This window comes from Corvus moneduloides, chromosome Z (genome assembly GCF_009650955.1).
Source record: "Corvus moneduloides isolate bCorMon1 chromosome Z, bCorMon1.pri, whole genome shotgun sequence".
Lineage (NCBI taxonomy): Eukaryota > Metazoa > Chordata > Aves > Passeriformes > Corvidae > Corvus > Corvus moneduloides.
In genome coordinates this window covers 1,652,572-1,672,393 of record NC_045511.1, presented here as the reverse complement: position 1 = coordinate 1,672,393, position 19,822 = coordinate 1,652,572, and the positions used below count along the sequence as shown (strand labels likewise).

The 19,822-nt window shown below is 49.1% G+C and overlaps 2 protein-coding genes, 1 long non-coding RNA gene and 2 other non-coding genes across 9 annotated transcripts; 1 reads left to right on the top strand and 4 right to left on the bottom strand.

Moving 5' to 3' along the window:
• Positions 1–349: 349 nt before the first annotated feature.
• Positions 350–4,267, bottom strand: CZH18orf32 (chromosome Z C18orf32 homolog). Of its 4 annotated transcripts, none has more exons than XM_032096637.1 (4): positions 4,187–4,267; positions 3,644–3,730; positions 1,822–2,058; positions 350–1,168 (listed from the first exon to the last, which is right to left on the bottom strand). In XM_032096637.1, exons 3-4 carry the CDS (start codon positions 2,047–2,049, stop codon positions 1,094–1,096), a joined length of 303 nt encoding a protein of 100 aa, XP_031952528.1. In that variant the 5' UTR covers positions 2,050–2,058; positions 3,644–3,730; positions 4,187–4,267; the 3' UTR covers positions 350–1,093. The 4 variants fall into 4 exon arrangements, with proteins under 4 accessions (XP_031952528.1, XP_031952527.1, XP_031952529.1 ...); XM_032096636.1 differs by lacking the exon at positions 4,187–4,267 and adding an exon at positions 3,888–4,180; XM_032096638.1 differs by lacking the exon at positions 4,187–4,267 and having other exon boundaries at positions 1,822–2,063; positions 3,644–4,180.
• A 419-nt stretch (positions 4,268–4,686) lies between these two features.
• LOC116438071 (60S ribosomal protein L17) lies at positions 4,687–9,104 on the bottom strand. Of its 2 annotated transcripts, none has more exons than XM_032096632.1 (7): positions 9,058–9,104; positions 8,654–8,706; positions 8,522–8,562; positions 7,137–7,271; positions 6,129–6,227; positions 5,240–5,431; positions 4,687–4,782 (listed from the first exon to the last, which is right to left on the bottom strand). In XM_032096632.1, exons 2-7 carry the CDS (start codon positions 8,691–8,693, stop codon positions 4,735–4,737), a joined length of 555 nt encoding a protein of 184 aa, XP_031952523.1. In that variant the 5' UTR covers positions 8,694–8,706; positions 9,058–9,104; the 3' UTR covers positions 4,687–4,734. The 2 variants fall into 2 exon arrangements, with proteins under 2 accessions (XP_031952523.1, XP_031952524.1); XM_032096633.1 differs by lacking the exon at positions 9,058–9,104 and adding an exon at positions 8,936–9,050.
• LOC116438646 lies at positions 5,102–5,170 on the bottom strand. Its single transcript, XR_004237864.1, has one exon. It is a non-coding gene; the product is annotated as a small nucleolar RNA SNORD58 (small nucleolar RNA).
• On the bottom strand, positions 8,782–8,850 carry LOC116438647. The gene has a single exon (XR_004237865.1). It is a non-coding gene; the product is annotated as a small nucleolar RNA SNORD58 (small nucleolar RNA).
• Positions 9,105–9,169: 65 nt separating the features above from the next.
• LOC116438072 lies at positions 9,170–11,208 on the top strand. Its single transcript, XR_004237585.1, has 2 exons — positions 9,170–9,615; positions 10,892–11,208. It is a non-coding gene; the product is annotated as an uncharacterized LOC116438072 (long non-coding RNA).
• Positions 11,209–19,822: the final 8,614 nt, after the last annotated feature.

Below are 19,822 nucleotides of genomic sequence, written 5' to 3'. Positions count from 1 at the left end.
GGAAATTAAATCATAAAGACCAATCCAAAACTGCTGGAATGGTTTAATTTTGCATCTTTTAAAGAGCTCTCTGGTTTGGCAGACAGGAAAAAGCAGGAATTACCACTTCTATCCCTTACTAAGCACAGGGACATTTAAATCCCTTCACAGCTGGGATGCAAGTCAGCAGCAGAATCCATCTTCCCAGGAGGAGGCAAAGCTTGCCCAGTTCACTTTATCATGCACTCAGTTATTTTGGGACCTCCTTCTGTCTGGGGCCTGTCTCCAGGTTTCCAAAGATTTTGTCACCACTTGAGGTGTTTATAGCTCTGAAGCTTAAGAATTCTGTGTAATAATTGTATGAAGCGACTTATTTTTACGTAAAATCCTGGTTTATTATAATTAAAATTACATAAGCATGTTAAAGAGGTTTTAGTTGTATGTTGGGTTTTTTTTTAAAGCCAGAACAGCACCATTTTAAATCACTAAAACAGAACATAAAGCAGCATTCTCTTGCATCATGCCTCTGCTGCTCATCTTCAGGAAAATAAAAGGCATGATATTTCAAGGAAAATAATTAATGGAAATATCACATCAAGACCTTTTTCTTTCAGTAAGCTAAGTAAAATTTTTATGTAGCGTAACTCCTTTAGCTCATCCATAGATTTGACATGGAAAATCTAAACTCTTCATAGATAAACGATGAGCTTTTGTTGTCACAATGCAGTCCACAGTTCTTCACCAAGAACAGATAGAGCCTTTAAGGTGAAAGCCTCAAGTATTGCACTAGCACTTAGTGACATCAAGATGCTAAGATACATTTACCTTCCATAGATAATGTATTCGTATGTTATTTAACCTAAACTCTAATCACACCAAACAGATGGGAGATGAAAAGTAGTTCCAGCAAGAAAAATACAAGAACTTCAGCTCTCAAATATTTTACATCAACAAATGAGCCGGCTGCCATTTTAAAGGCAAAAGAGACTCTCTCCTGCAAGCAGTGAAGTTTTTTATTCAGCTGAAATGTGCAAAGAAAAAAGTCTCAAAGTCAGAGGAATATCAGCAGTTCATACTGGACACGAGGGAATAAAATCCTTAGGAATTAACTCTTTTAAGCCGTTTTCTTGTCATGAGCTGCTGCAGGTCTCTTTGCAGCGGTTCCATTTGCAATGCCATCGCTTTCAGACTGCAAATAAAAGAGAGTGTCATTAATGAGATGTCAAATTAGAACTTCACACCTAAAACAAGAACAGCTGGTGACAAAAATGGCTTTTAGAAGCAAGGCCGGTGAAGATCTGTGAAGAAATACGGAGCAAGAACCAAAAGTGGTGGTGTCTGTGTAGATTTACAATAATTACTGCTTCAGGGGGAAGGGAGGAATGAGGGCAGTGACAACATTTACAAGTCCTTGCATTTTGATAGAAGATAAATAACAAAAGCATAATTTATATGCACTAAGCACCTTCCCCCACTATGCGTGGCAGAGCTAGCTGAAGAGAGGGGGTTGTTTTTAATTTCTGCTTCATACATCTGTTGTGATTTACCAAATATTTGACTTTTTTCTTCTCTGAAAGAACAGCCAGTCTTTAAAAAAAAAAAAAAATTAATTAAGCTGTTTCAGGATACGGGTGCAATTCCTGTCCCTCTGAGACCAGAAGCTGCCTTGAAGAAACTATTTCTAGCTGGCTTGGTAGTGGTAACTGCTGTTTCTACAAAAATAACCATCAAATGGTCTGTTCATACACCCAACTATTCACCCTCCTGTGGTGCCTGCCCTGAACTACCACTGGGTGGCCCATCCTGGAGCTTTCCCCGGTTAGCTGGGTGAATTAATCTTACTTTATGGCTTCCAGATCCATCCTCCTGGTCTCTTTTGGTGGCTGAAGGTCCCTGAGGGTCCCCAGCGCTGCCTGCTGGCCCCTGTTTGGCATCTGCTCCTTCCTGCACAGCCTTCTTGGGCAGCACGCGCTTGATGAAGGGCGCGATCACGGGGTAGATGTAGGGCTCCACAAACTTCTTGTAGAGCCAGAGCAGAACAGGGATCACGATGCACGGAATGCACACCATGGCTCCCTCCTGTGCTGGGGCAAAGGTGGTGAGGGGGGAAAAAAACAGCTTAGGGTGGCAGTGTTTGTGTGCTGCAAGCTACAGACAGTATTTAAATGGTAAATAAAAAACATCGTTGATACCCGAACATAGATTATTCTGTAATTATAAATTAGCTGTTGAAGATTAAAAAATGCTGTGTGTTCCAATGTTATCAAATCTCCAACAAAGGGAACATTCTTGCCATTTTAACAAAAAAAACCAAACCAATTTGCTATTAATTCATCAGTCCTACAGATGCAACTAAGAAAAACAAATTCAGGAAGTGAGTGGTTTTGATTAAACCACACAAAACCAGTTTAAGCAGCAAGCTGCAGATATTAGCCCAGTTCTTGCTATATTAAGAGTCCAAAGGGTTTGTTTTGCTTATTCCGTTTTTACTTAAGGAGAAATCAGACAGTAGAAAGGCAATCCATCCAGTGGGTTACCACTGAAGGGCAGGACAATGGGAGAAGGGAAGAGAATTCCAGTCAGGATTTGAGAGAAATAGGATATGGGTTACTTTCTTCCTCCTGGCCTCACTGGATCCCACACCAACCCCATACAATTAACTACTAGAAAAGGAACCATCCCCTCTCTCTGAAACCCCAGAAGTCTTCAAAATTGGCACCTTGGAGTCTATGCTAAAAAAAAAAAAAAACAGAAAAGCAAAGCAAGGGGGGAGAGAGGTCTAACTGGGAGAGGAAGCAGTTAATTAGAGCCAGACCTGTCCCTGCCAGAGCTGATGAACAAAACATTAGGCACACTCTGCTGCCACACAACTTTGCCCTTCACAGTTCCCCTCTCTAGGCTGCTGACATCTCAATTCTCACACCAAGAAGCAAAACAAAAGCTTTCCAAAATGGAGAATGAAGAGGCAGATGTGCACACTTCACTAGGGACCAGTTTTGTTTTGCTTTTTTTTTTAAGCTATGCTGAAGATTTTTAGCCCTATGGAAAAAAAAAAATCAATTTCCAGCTGCGTACAGCCAGGTTCTGTTCTGGCTGCTTCAAATACCATTTAAAACTACTCTCTGAAGTCAGAGAGGAATCTTACATTGAGACAACACAAATGAGTTAATCCTTTAAACTTATTTAAAAAAAAAATTCAGGTACTCTCTCCACCAGAACTTCCTAAATATTAAATTTCCAGCAAAATGTTGTGGATTCATCCAGAAGCTGAAGAAAGTGGCTGGAGGGAACACTTCTGGCTGTTGAGTCACTTCAGACTTACGGAATTATTTGGGTTGGAAGGGACCTTCAAGATCATTTCCTTCTACCCCCTGCCATGGGCAGAGACACCTTCCATTATCCCAGGCTGCTCCAAGCCCCTGGCCTTGGACACTTCCAGGGATCCAGGGGCAGCCACAACTTCTCTGGGAATTCCATCCCAGCCCCTCCCCACCCTCCCAGCCAGGAATTCCTTCCCAGTATCCCATCCATCCCTGTCCTCTGGCACCGGGAAGCCATTCCCTGTGTCCTGTCCCTCCATGCTCTTTTCTAGGGAAACAGCACGTGTTGTGTTGTTTCTGCAGCCGCTTCCTGTGAAGATTCCTGGCCAAAAAAGCATCCCTACCTCTGCCGGATGCACCAGCGATCCCTGGGATCAGGGTGTGACACCGTCCTGATGAATTCCTTCTGCGACTTGGTGATGTTCGGCCACCTGGTTGGCAAGGAAAAAAGCACAAAAGAGGGGAAAAAAGGGGAATGAAAAGGTGGTCAGGCTTTAACCGGCAAGCTATTTTTTTGCACAGGCGGTGTTGCTGGTTTCTGTCAGCCCCCACACGCGGGGCCAGCGCGGAAAACGCTGACGGGCAAACCTCGGCACGGCAGCGCTTTGCTCCCAGCGGCTGGGAAACGCTACATGGGCAAAACCGCCGGGTTTTCCCCCTTTTCCATGAAGGACGAGCCAGACTAGGAGGGACTTATGTCAAGCGTTGCCGTTCCGCTCTCCGAGGGCGGTTGGGGCCGGTACAGCCCGTGCGCCCCCGGTTACCGGCGCTGCCGGGCACACGCGGGCCGTGCGGAGTGGCGGCGGCGGGCGGGGTGAGACAGGATGTGGGCAAGGGATCATTCCCTGCTCCCGGTGCTCCCGGCGCTCCCGGAGCTCCGCACCCACCTGCGCCCGCACCGGAACGGACCCGCGCTTCCGGGGCGGTGCTTCCGACCAATGGCAGGCGGCAGCGCGCGTCACGTGGCACGGCGGGCCCCGCCCCCAGCGCGGGGCGGAGTCACGGTTATCCCGGTTATCCCGCTTATCCCGGTTATCCCGGAGCGGGAAGCGGGGAGCGGAGGGACAGCCCCGCGGGACACACGGCCCGGCCTGACTGCCCCATAGTGGGAAGGAATGCCCGGCTGGGAGCGTGGGGAGGCCCTGGCACAGGGCGCCCAGAGCAGCTGTGGCTGCCCCTGGATCCCTGGCAGTGTCCAAGGCCAGGCGGGACATTGGGGCTTGGAGCAGCCTGGGACAGTGGGAGGTGTCCCTGCCCATGAGGTGAAACTGGATGCACTTTAAAATCCCTTCCCAGCCAAATCATTGCTATGATTCTATAATATTCACTGCCTCTGTCCCACAGCAACGCCCAGCGCTGGGTCAGAACTTGCAGCAGAGCAACAGAATCAATCCAAATTTTAAAACTTTATTTATGTACATCTGTCCATGCAGATTTACTCCCGAGCCATTAGCTTTTGCTTCTTCAGCTTCTTCTGGGAGATCTGGGAAACAAACACAGAAAGAAGAAAATGGTGAAATTCCCAAAACATTCCGAAGTTATCTTTTACAAGTGCTGAGAGCTGTTAGGAATTCCCTCATGAATGACACTCATCACACCTGCACATGGAGTCCCTACACGCACTACACTGCTTGCAGGCTCTAAACTCCAGTCATTTTATTGCACACACCCCAGGTTCACACACAGAGTCTGGGAATGCTGCATCTGCTGTGAGGCAGGAAAGAACAAACCCCCTCTGCAACAAAAAAAAGGTTCTCAGGGTTTTAAAGCGCTTAGTATCGTGTTAATAATTTTAAAATGGGGTTGCTCAGAAAGACCTAATTTTTTTTCATGGGTATTCCAAAGGTGTCCTAAGATAGTCATCACAGCAACCCCTCTCTGTGCCGGACACTCGGCTGTCCTAACACCGTTACGGGAACGGAGCACACAACACACGGTACCTTTTTCTTCTGGGCGACTTCCTCCTCTGGCTTGGGCACGATCTGCTCCTTCTCTGTGAGGATCATCTCGATGTGGCAGGGGGAGCTCATGTAGGGGTTGATCCTGCCGTGCGCCCGGTACGTGCGCCGGCGCATCTTGGGAGCCTTGTTCACCTGGATGTGCTCGATGACCAGGGAATCCACATCGAGACCCTGGAAAGGAATAAAACCTGTCACCCATTTTTATCTTCAGATAAACCATCTCTGCAGCAAAAATGTGAGTAATCACCCCAGACACCACTGCTGTCACTCAGACAAACTTGGTGGTATGATGGAGCCAAGGGTTTTCCAAGCATTCACCAATGAAACAGCCAAGCTTGGTGGTGCCATGTAGCTGAGGTTTTCCAAGGACTTACCATTGGAACTGCTGAGCTAGGCAGGGTCATGAAGACTTACCAAAGCAAGCGCCAATCAAAATCACACCCTCACGCATCACAAATACTTTAGAATTATGCCAATGGCTCATTGTTTATGCTTATTTTGTGGTTACTTAAAAGCATCACCTTTAAGTGGCGTTACTCCAATACTGCCAACAAAGCTACCAAATTAAGCACTCTAACAAAGATGCAAACTGACCAAGAGGCTGCACATCTCAGTTTCACAGATTTTAAGATCTCTAAGCAGACCTTTTGAGTGAAAATTTTTTAGTTTAGTTTTTTCCTGTGAACAACTGTTGGTACCATTTTAACTTGAAGAAGACACATAGCCTGCTTAAACAAGGAGCCACACCAAAGCCTCCATACAATTCAGTTCTGTGGACAAAGCAGCTGGGAAGTGGCTCTCCATGTCAGTGACACCCAGGCCAGGGGTGCCAACACACACCATGACACCACCACTTTGTAACACCCACCTTGAGCTCAGCGTTGCTCTCTGCATTCTTCAGCATGTGCAGCAAGAACTCCGCGCTCTTCTTGGGCCACCGGCCCTGCGTCCAGCCCCACTGCTTGGCCTGGAACGAGAGGACAACAATGGCAGTCCTGCTTTTGACCTGGTACAACTCCATTTAAGCGACCTACTATACACTTTTAACTTGCCATTATCACAGAATAGTTTGGGTTGGAGGAGACCTTGAAGTTCATCCAGTCCCACCCCCTGCTGTGGGCAGGGACACCTTCCACTATCCCACATTGCTCCAAGCCCCGTCCAACCTGGCCTTGGACACTGCCAGGGATCCAGGGGCAGCCACAGCTGCTCTGGGCACCCTGGGCCAGGGCCTGCCCACCCTCACAGACAGCAATTCCTTCCCAATATCCCATCCAGCCCTGCCCTCTGGCACTGGGAAGCCATTCCCTGGCTCCTGTCCCTCCATGCCTTGGCCCCAGTCCCTCTGCAGCTCTCCTGGAGCCCCTTTAGGCCCTGCCAGGGGCTCTGAGCTCTCCCTGGAGCCTTCTCTTGTGCAGCTGAACACCCCCAGCTGTCCCAGGCTGGCTGCAGAGCAGAGGGGCTCCAGCCCTGGAGCATCTCGGTGGCCTCCTCTGGACTGGCTGCAACAGGTTTATGTCCTTCCTGCGCTGAAGACCCCAGATCTTACAGATTAGAACAGATTAGAATCTATTCTATTTTGCTGTGCACCAAACCCAACAAAATTTCATCCCTTTACTCAATGCTGCCAGCTAGATGCATACACTTCAAGTAGATGCATCTACTGGAATTAAGAGCCACCTTTTTCTCTGTCTTGAGCAACCCGGTCTGGTGGAAGATGCCCCTGCCCATGGCAGGGGATTGGAGTGAGATGAGCTTTGGGGTCCCTTCCAACCCAAACCACCCCGCGATTCTGTGTTTTAAAGAAAGTTCACTATCAAAAAATGACAAGACTACGTCCACACCATCCCTACATCACCTTTTCCCAGGAGCTCACCTGGGCGCATCTCCCGACGCCGCCGTTGTAGCGCCGGAAGGGGACACACTGCTTCTTCAGGGTGACGTCCTTCAGGTACTTGGTGGCCTTGCGGATGTGCATGCCCTTGATGGCCTGCGCAGTCTCGCGGGTGTTCTACCGACACAGGGCACAGAAAAGATCCTCTGAACGCACATTTCCAAGAGACAGCATGAGCACAACCACAACCACTCCCCTGTCCTCGCTGGATACAATTCTTTTGGCTACAAATGCAGCACTTACCGAAAAAGACCCAAGTCAAAGAGTGAAAAATAATTAATTAACAACACTTTTTTCTTTGCTACCCACTTTTCTAACCCTTGGTATGACTGCCACTAGTGAATCTATGGGTCCAGCACACTTCTTTTTTTAAGCAGTGGCTAAATCCAACAAGGAAATTTGTAACTCTCAATAAAAGTGTAATTTAAGTGCTTATACTTTTCATAGCTCCTCTTTGGCCACTAATCTAAAAAAGCAAGACCCTAATGGATAAATTCTTAAAAAAAAGTCACAAAAATGTCAAACACAGCACCTCACAGAAACTGATGAGGAAACACTGTGACAATTGTTAACAATGTTGTTTTCTCTGAAGGAATTATAGAGAAAAAAAGGCTCAAATAAAAACTAAGGACAGAAGATCAGTCTTTCAAACAGCATTTACTAATTGTGTAAGCCAGCTCTAACTATAATCCAACATGTTTATAATAAAAAAAGGAAAACAATGTGAAAACGTTGTATTACACTGAGCAAAAAAGGATCTGCTAGGTGCTGGGTTTTTTGTTTAAATAACACTTCTGATTTCTTTTCTGCACCTAAGCCTTTTCCAAAGGAACTGAGATCCTTGTGGCAAACACCACACAACCAAAAAGAGTGGGGGAAATTAGACAAATTTCACACCAAACACTAACCCGGTGTCTGATAAATTCACTGCAACTGTTTCCCTGCTGTATGTAGTTATCTGAATTAGACAGAGACAATTTTAGGATACAGACTCTTATTTTTTGTGGATGGAGACCATTACAAGAAGCTAACAGCAATCACGTAACGACTAAAGAATAAAAGACACTTCCCAAAAAAGAGGGGTTAGATGGGATATTGGGTAGGAATTGCTGTCTGTGAGGGTGGGCAGGCCCTGGCACAGGGTGCCCAGAGCAGCTGTGGCTGCCCCTGGATCCCTGGCAGTGTCCAAGGCCAGGCTGGACGGGAGCTCAGGCCCTAACCACGACAGAGAGTAACGAGATAATCCTCACAATCCCTTTCAACCCAAGCCAGTCCAGGCTTCTTTAAAAAAAACCCAACAAAAACTAACAAAAAACCAGTAAAACACCGCATGAACTTGCCATTCCTGCTACTCACACACTCCTTACCTTGAAGTGCACACGCAGGTTAGATCCTCGCGACTTGCATGCTGCAAAAGAGAAAAAAGACCAAGTTCTAAAATCAAAACCTCACCGGTTTCCGTGAAATCCCACACGAACTCTCCTAAAACAGCAACTCACATTTCGTGGGGTTCTCCGGATCCAGGGAGTAGCGCACCATCTTGAGAGCTTAGCTGAAAAACACGAGTTAAAACATTAAATTTCCAACGCTGGCACGCAGAACCCGGATTGCTCCCCTTACCGCCGCAGCTGCTCAGGAATTACGTGTTCTTTTCACAGTTACATCCAAAGGTGTCCTAAGAAAGTCATCATCGCAGCCACGAATTTTCCCAGGCCTGCCCCATCACCGCGCCCCGCATCCGCATCCCTCCCCGTCCTCCCGCGCGCCATCCCGGGGAATACCGCGGGCGCGGGGCACGTTGGACCGACCCCGGTGTCCGAGACGCCGGTGCCAGCGGGGATGGGGCGGGATGGGGGCAGATGGCGGCGGATGGCGCGGGACGGGACCAGCCATGACTCCTCACCTCGGGGCGGTGGCGGCAGAGGAAGAGGAAAGGCGGGGCGCGCCGGCAGCGCGCGCGCATCTCGCGAGATTTCGGACGGGGGCGGCCCGGGACCGCCCCGTCCCCGCCCCTCCCCAAGATGGCGGCAGTGTCGTGCCGTGAGGGCTGGGGGTGCGGGTAGCGGTTCTCTGGCCGTCCTTGTGAATAAAACCTGCCATGGGGAGAGACACCGCGGTATTCACCCTCTCATGGGGAAAGACACCGCGGTATTCGCCCTCCGCTCATGGTGCTTTTAGTGTGCATCAGGCACAGCACCACCAGCCGATCGAGGGAGGGGGCTGCCCCGCGCCGCTCCGCACTGGTGCGGCCTCACCTTGAACGTTGTGAGCGATTTTAGTCACCGCAATATAACAAAAGTATCAAACTGTTAGAGAGCGTCCAAAGGACGGCTACGGAAATGGTGAAGGGCTTCGAGGGAAAGCCGAATGAGGGGCGGCTGGGGGCACTTGGTCTGTTCATTTGGAGGAGACTGAGGGGAGGCTCATCGCGGTTAGAACTTCTTCGTGAGGGAGCAGGAAGGTCAGGCATTGATCTCTTCTCTCTGGTGACCACTGACAAGATGCAGGCAACGGCTGGAGTGGTGCCAGGGAGGTTTAGGTTGGAGATCAGGGAAAGGTTCTTCCCCCAGAGGGTGCTGGGCACTGCCCAGGCTCCCCAGGGAATGGGCACGGCCCCGAGGCTGCCAGAGCTCCAGGAGCGTTCGGACAGCGCTGCCAGGGATGCACAGAGATTGTTGAGGGGCTGGACTCAATGGTCCTTGTGGGTACTTTCTAGCTCAGGATATTTTGTGATTCAATCAATCAGGATCATTTAGGTTGGAAAAGCCCTCCGAGATCATCGAGTCCAACCTGTGCCAAATCCCCACCTTGTCACCAGCCATAGCATAGAGTGCCATGTCCAGGCCTTCCTTGGACACCTCCAGGAACTCGGACTACAACACCTCCCTGGACACCCCCTTTCAACCCCTTTTCATGAGGAAACTCCTACTGCTGTCCAACCTGAACCTCCCCTGGCACAATCTGAGGCCATGTCCTCTCCTCCTCCTGTCCCTTGTTCTCTGGGAGCAGAATCCAACCCCCCACCTAAAATCACAGAATTGTTAAATTTGGAAGAGACCTTTAAAATAATCCAGTCCAATTCCCATCCCAGCAGCCACCACCGTGTTCACCATTAGATGGCAGCTCAGGATGGGAATAGAGCAGCACGTCGCTCACAGAAGTGTCCAGGAGACCAGAACGCAGAGATTCACTCAAATTCATATTTATAAACCTCAACTGGTATTTACTGCACCATTATAAAATAATCACAGACTGACTCATTAAAAGAAAAGGTTTTTCTTTTCCATTTTAGGCAGCATTTGCGACTGGAACTGCTTGGGAAGCAGCTCAATAAAAGCAATTTGTTTCCTGAAAGTGGTGCCCAGCTGCAGCAAAAGTCTCATGGAGAAAAAATTGACAGAATGAGGAAAAAAAATAAGAGACATATTCCTGAGAGGGCAGTAATCTGGTGTGCAGGCACCTCCCCAGCATGAGAGCCTGGGTTTAACTGAGTTTGGAAATGAGCAGAGGAGGAACTTGCTGCCCATGTAAAGGCTCTGAGCAGGTGGCTATTTTTGGATCTCTTGTTTAGGGTTAAAAAGCCCCAAAGCTCTGCAGCTAGGATTTCACCCAGATAGGAAGAGGAAAATATTTGAGCTAACACAAATATTTACTTTGCTAAAAACTGTAAGAGCTCTAGTTGTTACTGCAGCTCTCCATTTACCTGCCTTAAAATGTGCCTTTTTCTTTGTTTTCAGAGAAGCTCTCTGCAAAGTCTCCAAGCAACTTTCAAGCACTGATCTCAAAGAGGGAAACATGCTGGCATGTGGGCAAATATTACTTGTTCTCTTTATCATACAGTCACAGAGTGGTTTGGAAGAAACCTCAAAGATCATCTCATCCCACCCCCTGCTATGTGAATAGACACCTTCCACTATCCCACGGTGCTCCAAGCCTCGTCCAGCCTGGCCTTGGACACTGCCAGGGATCCAGGGGCGGCCACAGCTGCTCTGGGGAATGCTATATAGCACTAAGTTTCCAGGTACAATAAATTTAAACTGTCTAAAGCTGTCCTCAAACACTTGCACATATTCCACAGCCTTCTGCACCATACTGTGGGAATCCCCTCTCAGAACACACCTGAATGCAACTCTTTTTCTTCATCCTGTCTGCCCTTCCCTCTGTACCTTCCTCTGTTTTCTGCTGGGGCAGGAACCCGGTCTTTCCATGGGAAGCACCTTTTCAAACAGCTGCTTCTTGGCAGCAGAGCACAGAAGCAAGGAGATGTTCTAGGAAAGCTGGAGGAGGCGTGTGAAACACAAGTGCTTGACGCATGATGGGGGTTATCACCTGTGTTCATCAATCAAACCCAAAATAAATACATTTTCTGTTTCCCTACAGGTGGAACTGTTTTGCTCAGCTGCTGAGGGCTTGCAATGGTGGAAGGGTATCACAGAACAACAGAATATCCTGAGCTGGGAAGGTCCCACCAGGGAGAGTCATGGAGTCCAGCTCCTGGCCCTGCGCAGACACCCCAACACTCCCACCCTGTGCATCCCTGAGAGCGTTGTCCAAATGCTCCTGGAGCTCCAGCAGCCTTGGGGCTGTGACTCCTTCCCTGAAATGCTTGTTTTCAGCTTTGCTGGGAGCTTGACAAGTGCTCTCAGGGGCAGGCTAGCACATACCTGGTGTTAGGATCAGGGCTGAGGCAGCTGATCTTGAGCTCTTGTTGGGATTTAACCAGGTTATTCCCCCACTGCACCAGCTGCCTTGGATATTTGGGTAGTATGAGCTGACTCCAAGAGACCTTTTTGATCCTAAGCAGAAAATTCAGGCAGGTGAGTCCAAAATCATATTCCTGAAAACTCCTGCATAGGAAGCAGCTGCCTCCTGATGCTACTGGTACCTCAATTCCACAGGACTTTACCTTAAACTCTGCTGGTGCCATCCCTCTTGCTCCCCTGTCCATACTGCCCAGCCCCGGTGCCTGTGCTGTGCATGCCCAGGGCCATGTCTGCTGTCCCAGCAAGTACAGACAGCAAACACACAGCTGTGCTTGGACCTGAGCCGAACCTCCCCTTTGTGCTCTGGGAGCTCCTGCTGGGAACATCCTCCCGTGAGGGGCTGATCACAATGGCAGCAGAAGTTTCTGTTATCACCTCTGCTCTGCAGCCAGCCTGGGACAGCTGGGGGTGTTCAGCTGCACAAGAGAAGGCTCCAGGGAGAGCTCAGAGCCCCTGGCAGGGCCTAAAGGGGCTCCAGGAGAGCTGCAGAGGGACTGGGGCCAAGGCATGGAGGGACAGGACCCAGGGAATGGCTTCCCAGTGCCAGAGGGCAGGGCTGGATGGGATCTTGGGAAGGAATTGCTGTCTGGGAGGGTGGGCAGGCCCTGGCCCAGGGTGCCCAGAGCAGCTGTGGCTGCCCCTGGATCCCTGGCAGTGTCCAAGGCCAGGCTGGACGGGGCTTGGAGCAATGTGGGATAGTGGAAGGTGTCCCTGCCCACGGCAGGGGGTGGGACTGGATGACTTTTAAGGTCCCTTCCATCCCAAACCATTCACTGATCCCATGATTCTCTCCTGTGGCTGTACTCCTGGGGCTGGAAGGGGGCTGCACCCCTTATCCTGCCATGGAAAGGCCCAGCAGGCAGCAGGGAGTGTATAGGTACAGGAGCGTTCTCTCACATAAGTCCTTTTGTGTCTTTAGCTGTGGGTAAACAAGTGGCCTTATCAGTGGTACTAGGAGCTGACAATCAGCCAATGTCCCTGACAGTCATCATCCCTCCTGACCAGAGGGACAGGTGAGTGGCAAGACTGGCTGGAGTTACGTTTTCACTGGCTGGGGTTATGTTTTTGTGGCAGGTCTAAAACCACATGGAGTTCATCTCCAGCCAGGGGACCTTCCTGCTCACCTTCCAGGCTGACACTCAGCTCAAGCACACATCCAGCTTGGGGCAGTCACTTCTAACAGAGGGGCAGATGGAGACACAGGAAGGGCTGTGCTAAAACCCCTGGAACACATAGAAACACTGGGGCTGACTAACCAAGCTTAACTCCAGCTTGCTAAAGCACACCCCGTATCTGCTGTGCTATAGAAGAGGGCCTGGCCTGTTCTTTGCACGGGAATGGAAGCCAATTCATCAAATCCTTTTGTAGATATCTTGGCATTTCTCTTAGAGACACAGCCTTTGGAGTCCAAGGGTTATGTGGGGATATTAAACTGTCATTCACAAAATTACACACAAATGGTTCCTTGTCCTAATGTTTAAGCAGAAAATCTTGAAGACAAAGACATTATAAATTGAAACCAGCTTGAATGCTGCAAACACTGGGGCTTTCAAACCATCAGATAGCTGCCTACACCTTCTTTCTCTGAAATACTCTCTGCTGACCAGCCTATGGTCTCCTGTCCTCCTTGTCCCAGATGCATGGCTCCTCCAGAGCACAGCTCACCCCCACTGTTTGCCTTTTCCTCCCACAGTCAGCAAAACAGTGTCATTTGGACACATGGTAGTCAAGTTCTCCAGCTAAAGGGCTCTCCATGAGCATCTTAAAATCTACTCACCCAGGTAGTGAGTCACAGGAGCAAGATCATAGAATCACAGATTCGTTAAATGTTTTAGGTTGGAAGGGACTTGAAAGATCATCCCATCCCACCCCCTGCCATGGGCAGGGACACCTTCCACTGTCCCAGGTTGCTCCAAGCCCCGTCCAGCCTGGCCTTGGACACTGCCAGGGATCCAGGGGCAGCCACAGCTGCTCTGGGCACCCTGTGCCAGGGCCTGCCCACCCTCACAGACACCAAAATCCCATCTAGCCCTACCCTCTGGCAGTGGGAAGCCATTCCCCCTTGTCCTTTCACTACATGGAAAAGGGGGAAATGCACCTCCAAAAGGTGGACTGAACTTCATCAGAGATTTGCTCTGCATCAGCAATTCTGTCTTGGTCACTTGAAGAGCTCAGTTATGTTATATATTCCTCCCTGTGGCTTTTAAGAAGAGATGCTTCCATAGGGAGCCAGAAGATCCTTATTTAAGCAGATAAGTTATTTATATGCCTATATTTGTGTGCTTTTATCTGTATATACATGTACATATATAACTCATCATAAGTGTATCATCTAAAACATGTGAACAACCGAAATGCTTTTGATGCCCTGCGAGTCCTCCTAAAACACAGACAATTCTTTGCAAGGAGAGGTTAGCTGCACATCCTATTTAAATAATTTCTGTCGTGTGTATGCTGTACCCAGAGCAGGGGTGAGGAAAGAGCTGGGGAGCTCAGCGTCACGACAGCCGAGTATCTGTCCTCGCTGTCACCACTGCTGAAGCGTGATGCAGCAGCCACAGCATCTTCCCCACGCTGCTGGTGACCTGCCTGCCAGGATCATAGTCAAAACAAAAAAACCAACAAACCACAGCAATCGGTGGTGTTCTCTTAATACTCAACTTTTTTGGCATATTGTTCAAAGATACGGATTCATCCACCCCCTACACACCCAGCTAGGAGGGAATCACTGGTAAAACAAACCTCCTGTGTGATTAAATAACCTTGTAGCTAAAGTTTGTGTTTATTCAGTGCAGTTTTTGACAGCAAACCCATTTACGCAGGTTGTGCAGGTCTATGACTGCTCGTTCCTGGCTTTAAGTGCCAGGAACAGCCAATCTCTGTGATGAGTGAATAAAGGCATCATGTAACTGCCTGATCATAAACACTTTCTGGGATAAATTAAATCCTGGGTTTACATTTGCCCTAACCTGTCTAGCTCATAACCAAGAAGTACTGCTTTAAATGTGCTTTTGATTAATGAAACCTAAATTATCCCTGGAATCACAAATATTGCCCACAATTTAGTTACAATTTAAACTATGGGGAATTCTGTTTAAACAAAAGAGAATGGTTGAACCCTGAAGCAGGTGGGCCAGAGACAATATCCTGGGCAACCAGCTCTGGCTGACTCTGCCTTGAGCTGCAGGGGGCTTGCTCTGGACAGCCTCCACTGGCCCTTCCCAACCTCAGCTTCTCTTGATCTGTGAATCCTGTCAACATTTCTAAAGCTGAGTGTGCCCTGTACTGTCAACTCAAACTCCCTTTGTTGCACTGCATCTCCTAAACAAAATGGATCAAAGAATCCTCCTCCTCTCCTCTGCTACAGTCATGATTAATGTGGCAATGCTGGGTTGGCAGTCGGACTCAAGCACCTTAGAGGTGTTTTCCACCCTTAAATGATTCCATGATCCTATAACCCTGTCTGCTGTTTTTGCAGCTGCCCTGCTTAAGAGCTCCTCTCAATCAGCTGATAGACCACAACCAAACTTGCTTTTCTCTTCCAGGGGTTTCTCCACCTCCCTGCTGGCAGACAAAGCATGCAGGGACCTAGGACAGAAGCAGTCCTTCCAGACAGGACCTGGCTTTGCAGAGTTCTGCTCAGAGCTGGGAGATGAGCTTGGATGATGCCTATTAACACAACCTGTGCCAAAGTTTCAGACAGCAGACAGCTTTCTATTCATGGCACAGCAAGAAGCAACAGCCCTGAACATCTAAATTTCATGTCTGTAGCAATCTTTCCAGCATCTTCATTTTTTATCCCAGTGCGTGGCTTTTGTGGTCATTCCTTACTATTCTTATGGTCAGAGATTCTTCCTAAGTTTCTGATCCCCCCCAGCTCTAATGATTGCAGTGTCTTCCTCTCCACAAGACGCAAACTAACCCCGCTTTGATCCCAAATGTCACCTCTGAGGTCATCCTTCCCTCCCAGCTCGCTCCATGCCTGTCCTCCAGTCATCCAGCTACTTCCTCTTTTGCTATTGCAACAACTCTGACACAAGCCCCCTCTTTCAAAGCTTTCCCTATCTGTCCATCTTACTAATCCTCTCTAGCTGTGCTGCCCTCCCCCTCTCCAGCCTCTCCCCTCCGCTCTGCCTGGTCTTTTCCAGCGTGCCGTGGCCCAGTCACATGCGGTGCTTGGGAAGGTCATATGATGGGTAGGGACTGCCGCGCAAGCCTGTGGCAAGGGGCCCCTATAGGTAGCACACCTCCAGCTCCCACCCCACCCCTCGGCCATCAGCTGCCCCGTGACTCACTCAGGTGCTGGACCTGCATCCTGGATGGGCACGGAAGGGGAGACACATGGAATTGCACAAGGAGCTGTTTAGTGGGTTGGGTCCTGCACCCATATCCCAGACTGGGGATGTCTGCTGCTACTGCTCCCCTGTCCTACCTGCCCAGCAGGCCTCTGTTTAGAAGATGCCACCCTTGCTCTGTAAAGTATATCATAGAATGGAATCATAGAATTATTTGGGTTGGAAGGGATCTTAAAAATCTTCTCATTCCACCCCTGCCATGGGCAGGGAGACCTTCCACTAGACTGGGTTGCTCCAAGCCCTATCCAACCTGGCCTTGGACACTGCCAGGGATCCAGGGGCAGCCACAGCTGCTCTGGGCACCCTGGGCCAGGGCCTGCCCACCCTCCCAGACAGCAATTCCTTCCCAAGATCCCATCCAGCCCTGCCCTCTGGCACTGGGAAGCCATTCCCTGTGTCCTGTCCCTCCAGGCCTTGGCCCCAGTCCCTCTGCAGCTCTCCTGGAGCCCCTTTAGGCCCTGCCAGGGGCTCTGAGCTCTCCCTGGAGCCTTCTCTTGTGCAGCTGAACACCCCCAGCTGTCCCAGGCTGGCTGCAGAGCAGAGGGGCTCCAGCCCTGGAGCATCTCGGTGGCCTCCTCTGGACTGGCTGCAGCAGCTCCAGGTCCTTGTGCTGTTGTTCCCCAGGGCTGGGGCAGCTCTGCAGGTGGGGTCTCCCCTGAGCGGGGCAGAGGGGCAGAATCCCCCATCTTGACCTGCCTGTCACACGGCTGACGATGCAGCCCAGGGTATACCTGACCTTACAGAGAAGCCCTTTTGCTTTTCCCCTGCCCTCACTTCAGTCTTTCTGCCTGTCTGGCCTTGGACTGGGAAGTCCTGGGATGAATGTCAGCAGCATCTGTACATTATAGACAGGAACACGAGTACAAGGCACTAAGAAATGCCCCAAACTCTTCTTAATTAATTACAGAGCCATTGACTCTTCCTATTAAGCTCCACACACTCAATAAACACAATAAATGGGAGATGTTAGGCAATTAAGAATAAATGGCCAGAAGGTGAAACAGTGCCTGGTGAGGACCAGCATCTCATCATCCCATTGCACACTCTGCTAACAGATGTGGTAGGTGTCCTTTTCATTGAGACACTGAGGAATAAATCTTGATTCAGGGATGGGATAACCGATGAGTTGTCTAAGTAAAATGTGCAACCTGGTGGAAACCGAAATGAGTAATACTGTTGGTGTAAATAAAGCCAACATCTGAGAAAAGCAGGAGACTCCCTGTATTTCCAAGGTTGACTTGAGGCTTTTCCCTATCTCAGGCACATTCCAGCTCTACACCCTGCATGGATTGGAGAAAACAAATGGTTCAAACAGGAGGGTAAAGGAAGAACAGGGTGCTGGGGAACAAATGATACTGACCTTGATGATGCACAGCAGCATCTTGTGCAGCTTATTCCTGTCCTCAAGCTGTTTGTCACCCTTTTTCTGAAACACAGAAGCTAGTGCGTAAAGTCTATGTTTGTGGTTTAAAACACGATCCCTCTTCAGTGTGTGAATCACAGTGAAATACTGCCACAGGGTCTCCTATATACCAGCTGAATCAGCAGTCAGGACCAGAAATAGATGAAGAGCTTGTGTGAGCTGACACAACAACTGCCCAGGAAGAAACAATTACCTGAAATTTGCAACCATAAAGCTTGGGTATATATTTACAATAATGGTGAGAACTAACATGTGTTTTTATAGGACTTTGCTAAAGTAAGTAACAAATTAGTTGGTTTTAATAAGTAGACACTAGAAGTCGAGTGGCGTGCTCAGAGTTTCATGGGTTTGGTGTCCATGCAGATTTACAGGATCAGTTTTGAAAGCCTGGGATAGATTTAAAGTGGATTTAAGAGTGCTGAAAATTAATAATAGTGTAATAGAATGGGTTTGCATGTAAGTGACCTTAAAGATCCGTCTGTTTCCAAAGCCCCTGCCATGTGCAGGGACACCTTCCACTAGATGAGGTTCCTCCAAGCCCTTTCCAACCTGGCTCCAGACAACTGGTTTAGGGGTTAGTCTGGAGAGTTTTCAGAAAAGAAGGAGATGTCAGCTTACTCATTATTCTGCCAAAATGCCAAATTCCAAGATTTTTTACCTGCTAATTACTGGAAATAATCCCAAAGCCAGAGCTCTGCCCTGTCCGACCCATCTCAGTGGACAGGAGAGCCACTGCCAGCTCCACTGGAGCTTCATCCCAGCTGAGTGTTGGGTACACCTCACTGGTGGTGTTACCACATCCACTCCCCACCTGGGCCAAACATTCCTGCAGATTTGAAGAAAAAGCATTTGGATAAGGATATGCACTCTAGAGCAATCCCTAAAGCTAACAGCTGCCCTACCTGCTCCTCTCTGGACTCTCTAGCAGCCCAGGCTCCTCTTACAAAAAAGACAGAGGAGCAGCCTAAGTGATTTATTACTTTTTTAGTATTTTCTCTTTGCTGGATGCAGGAGACTTAAAGCAGAAGCTCTGTTGAGGACTCACTATCCACCAGCTGAAGGATCAAGTAATCACAAACTTCTGAGATATCACATCCCACCAAAACAGGACCTCGGAAAGGAGCAGAAGCAAAAATCCCTCTGGCCACCCACAACACCTCCACACTGCCGATGGGCTTGGCTCCAAGTCCATGTTCAAGCCCAGACACGCTCAGCATTCGTCCAGCTTGGATGGAAAAGTGTGAATTTTGCGTAAAAGCATAAGAAGAGAGAAAACACACGTCATTCCCCAGCACAGACCTAAAGGCATCCTTGTCTGCAGAGTGGATGGAGCAGGCCCACTGCACACCGCTGGGCCTTCTGTCTGACACAAAGCAGCCAAGCAGCCTGGATCCGTCTCACAGACCACGGGACATGCTGGGAATGACAAGCTGAATTCCACTTGTCTGCTTGGGCACAGCGAACAGGCATCAGGACACACGGAGCTCTCCCTGGCTTCCAGCCTGAGCTCCTGCACAGCCCTGCTGGGGCTGAAGGAGGGCAAGATCACTTGAGGGTCTCACAGCAACCCAGAGACTCATTCAAGACATGGGCAGGGGCGAAAAGAGATAAAAACCATCATAAAAATCGCTTCATGTTGCTCATACATGTCTGAGAAAACAGCAGAAATTTGAAGAAGTAAGAAGAATTTTGTCTGTGGTGAAGGGTGGTCCAGCAGCAGGACCAGGTTCCTGCTGTGGGGAGGGGGCAGCCAGCAGGGATCAAAGCCTCCTGGAAACCTCCCAGTGGATGGCGATGCCTGGAGACAGGTACAAACTGTAACCCTGTGTGACAACGTTCACAAGAATTAGCATTTCGCAGGAATGTGGGGATTTATTCTTCAAGGCCCACCATATCCGCGAGCACTACAGCCCAAACACTGCACCAACAGAGCATGTGCTTGATAAGAACCCAGGAACAGATGCCAGTGGATTTAATGTGGGACAGGAGGCCCATTGCAGGTTTGCAGACTGCTGGCAGGGTCAGCTGTAAATATTCCCTAACAATCAAAGGCATTCATCTAAGGATTACATGCTGGGGGCTTTGTGGTAAAGTAAATTTGCAACTAACAGGACCATTAATAGTCAG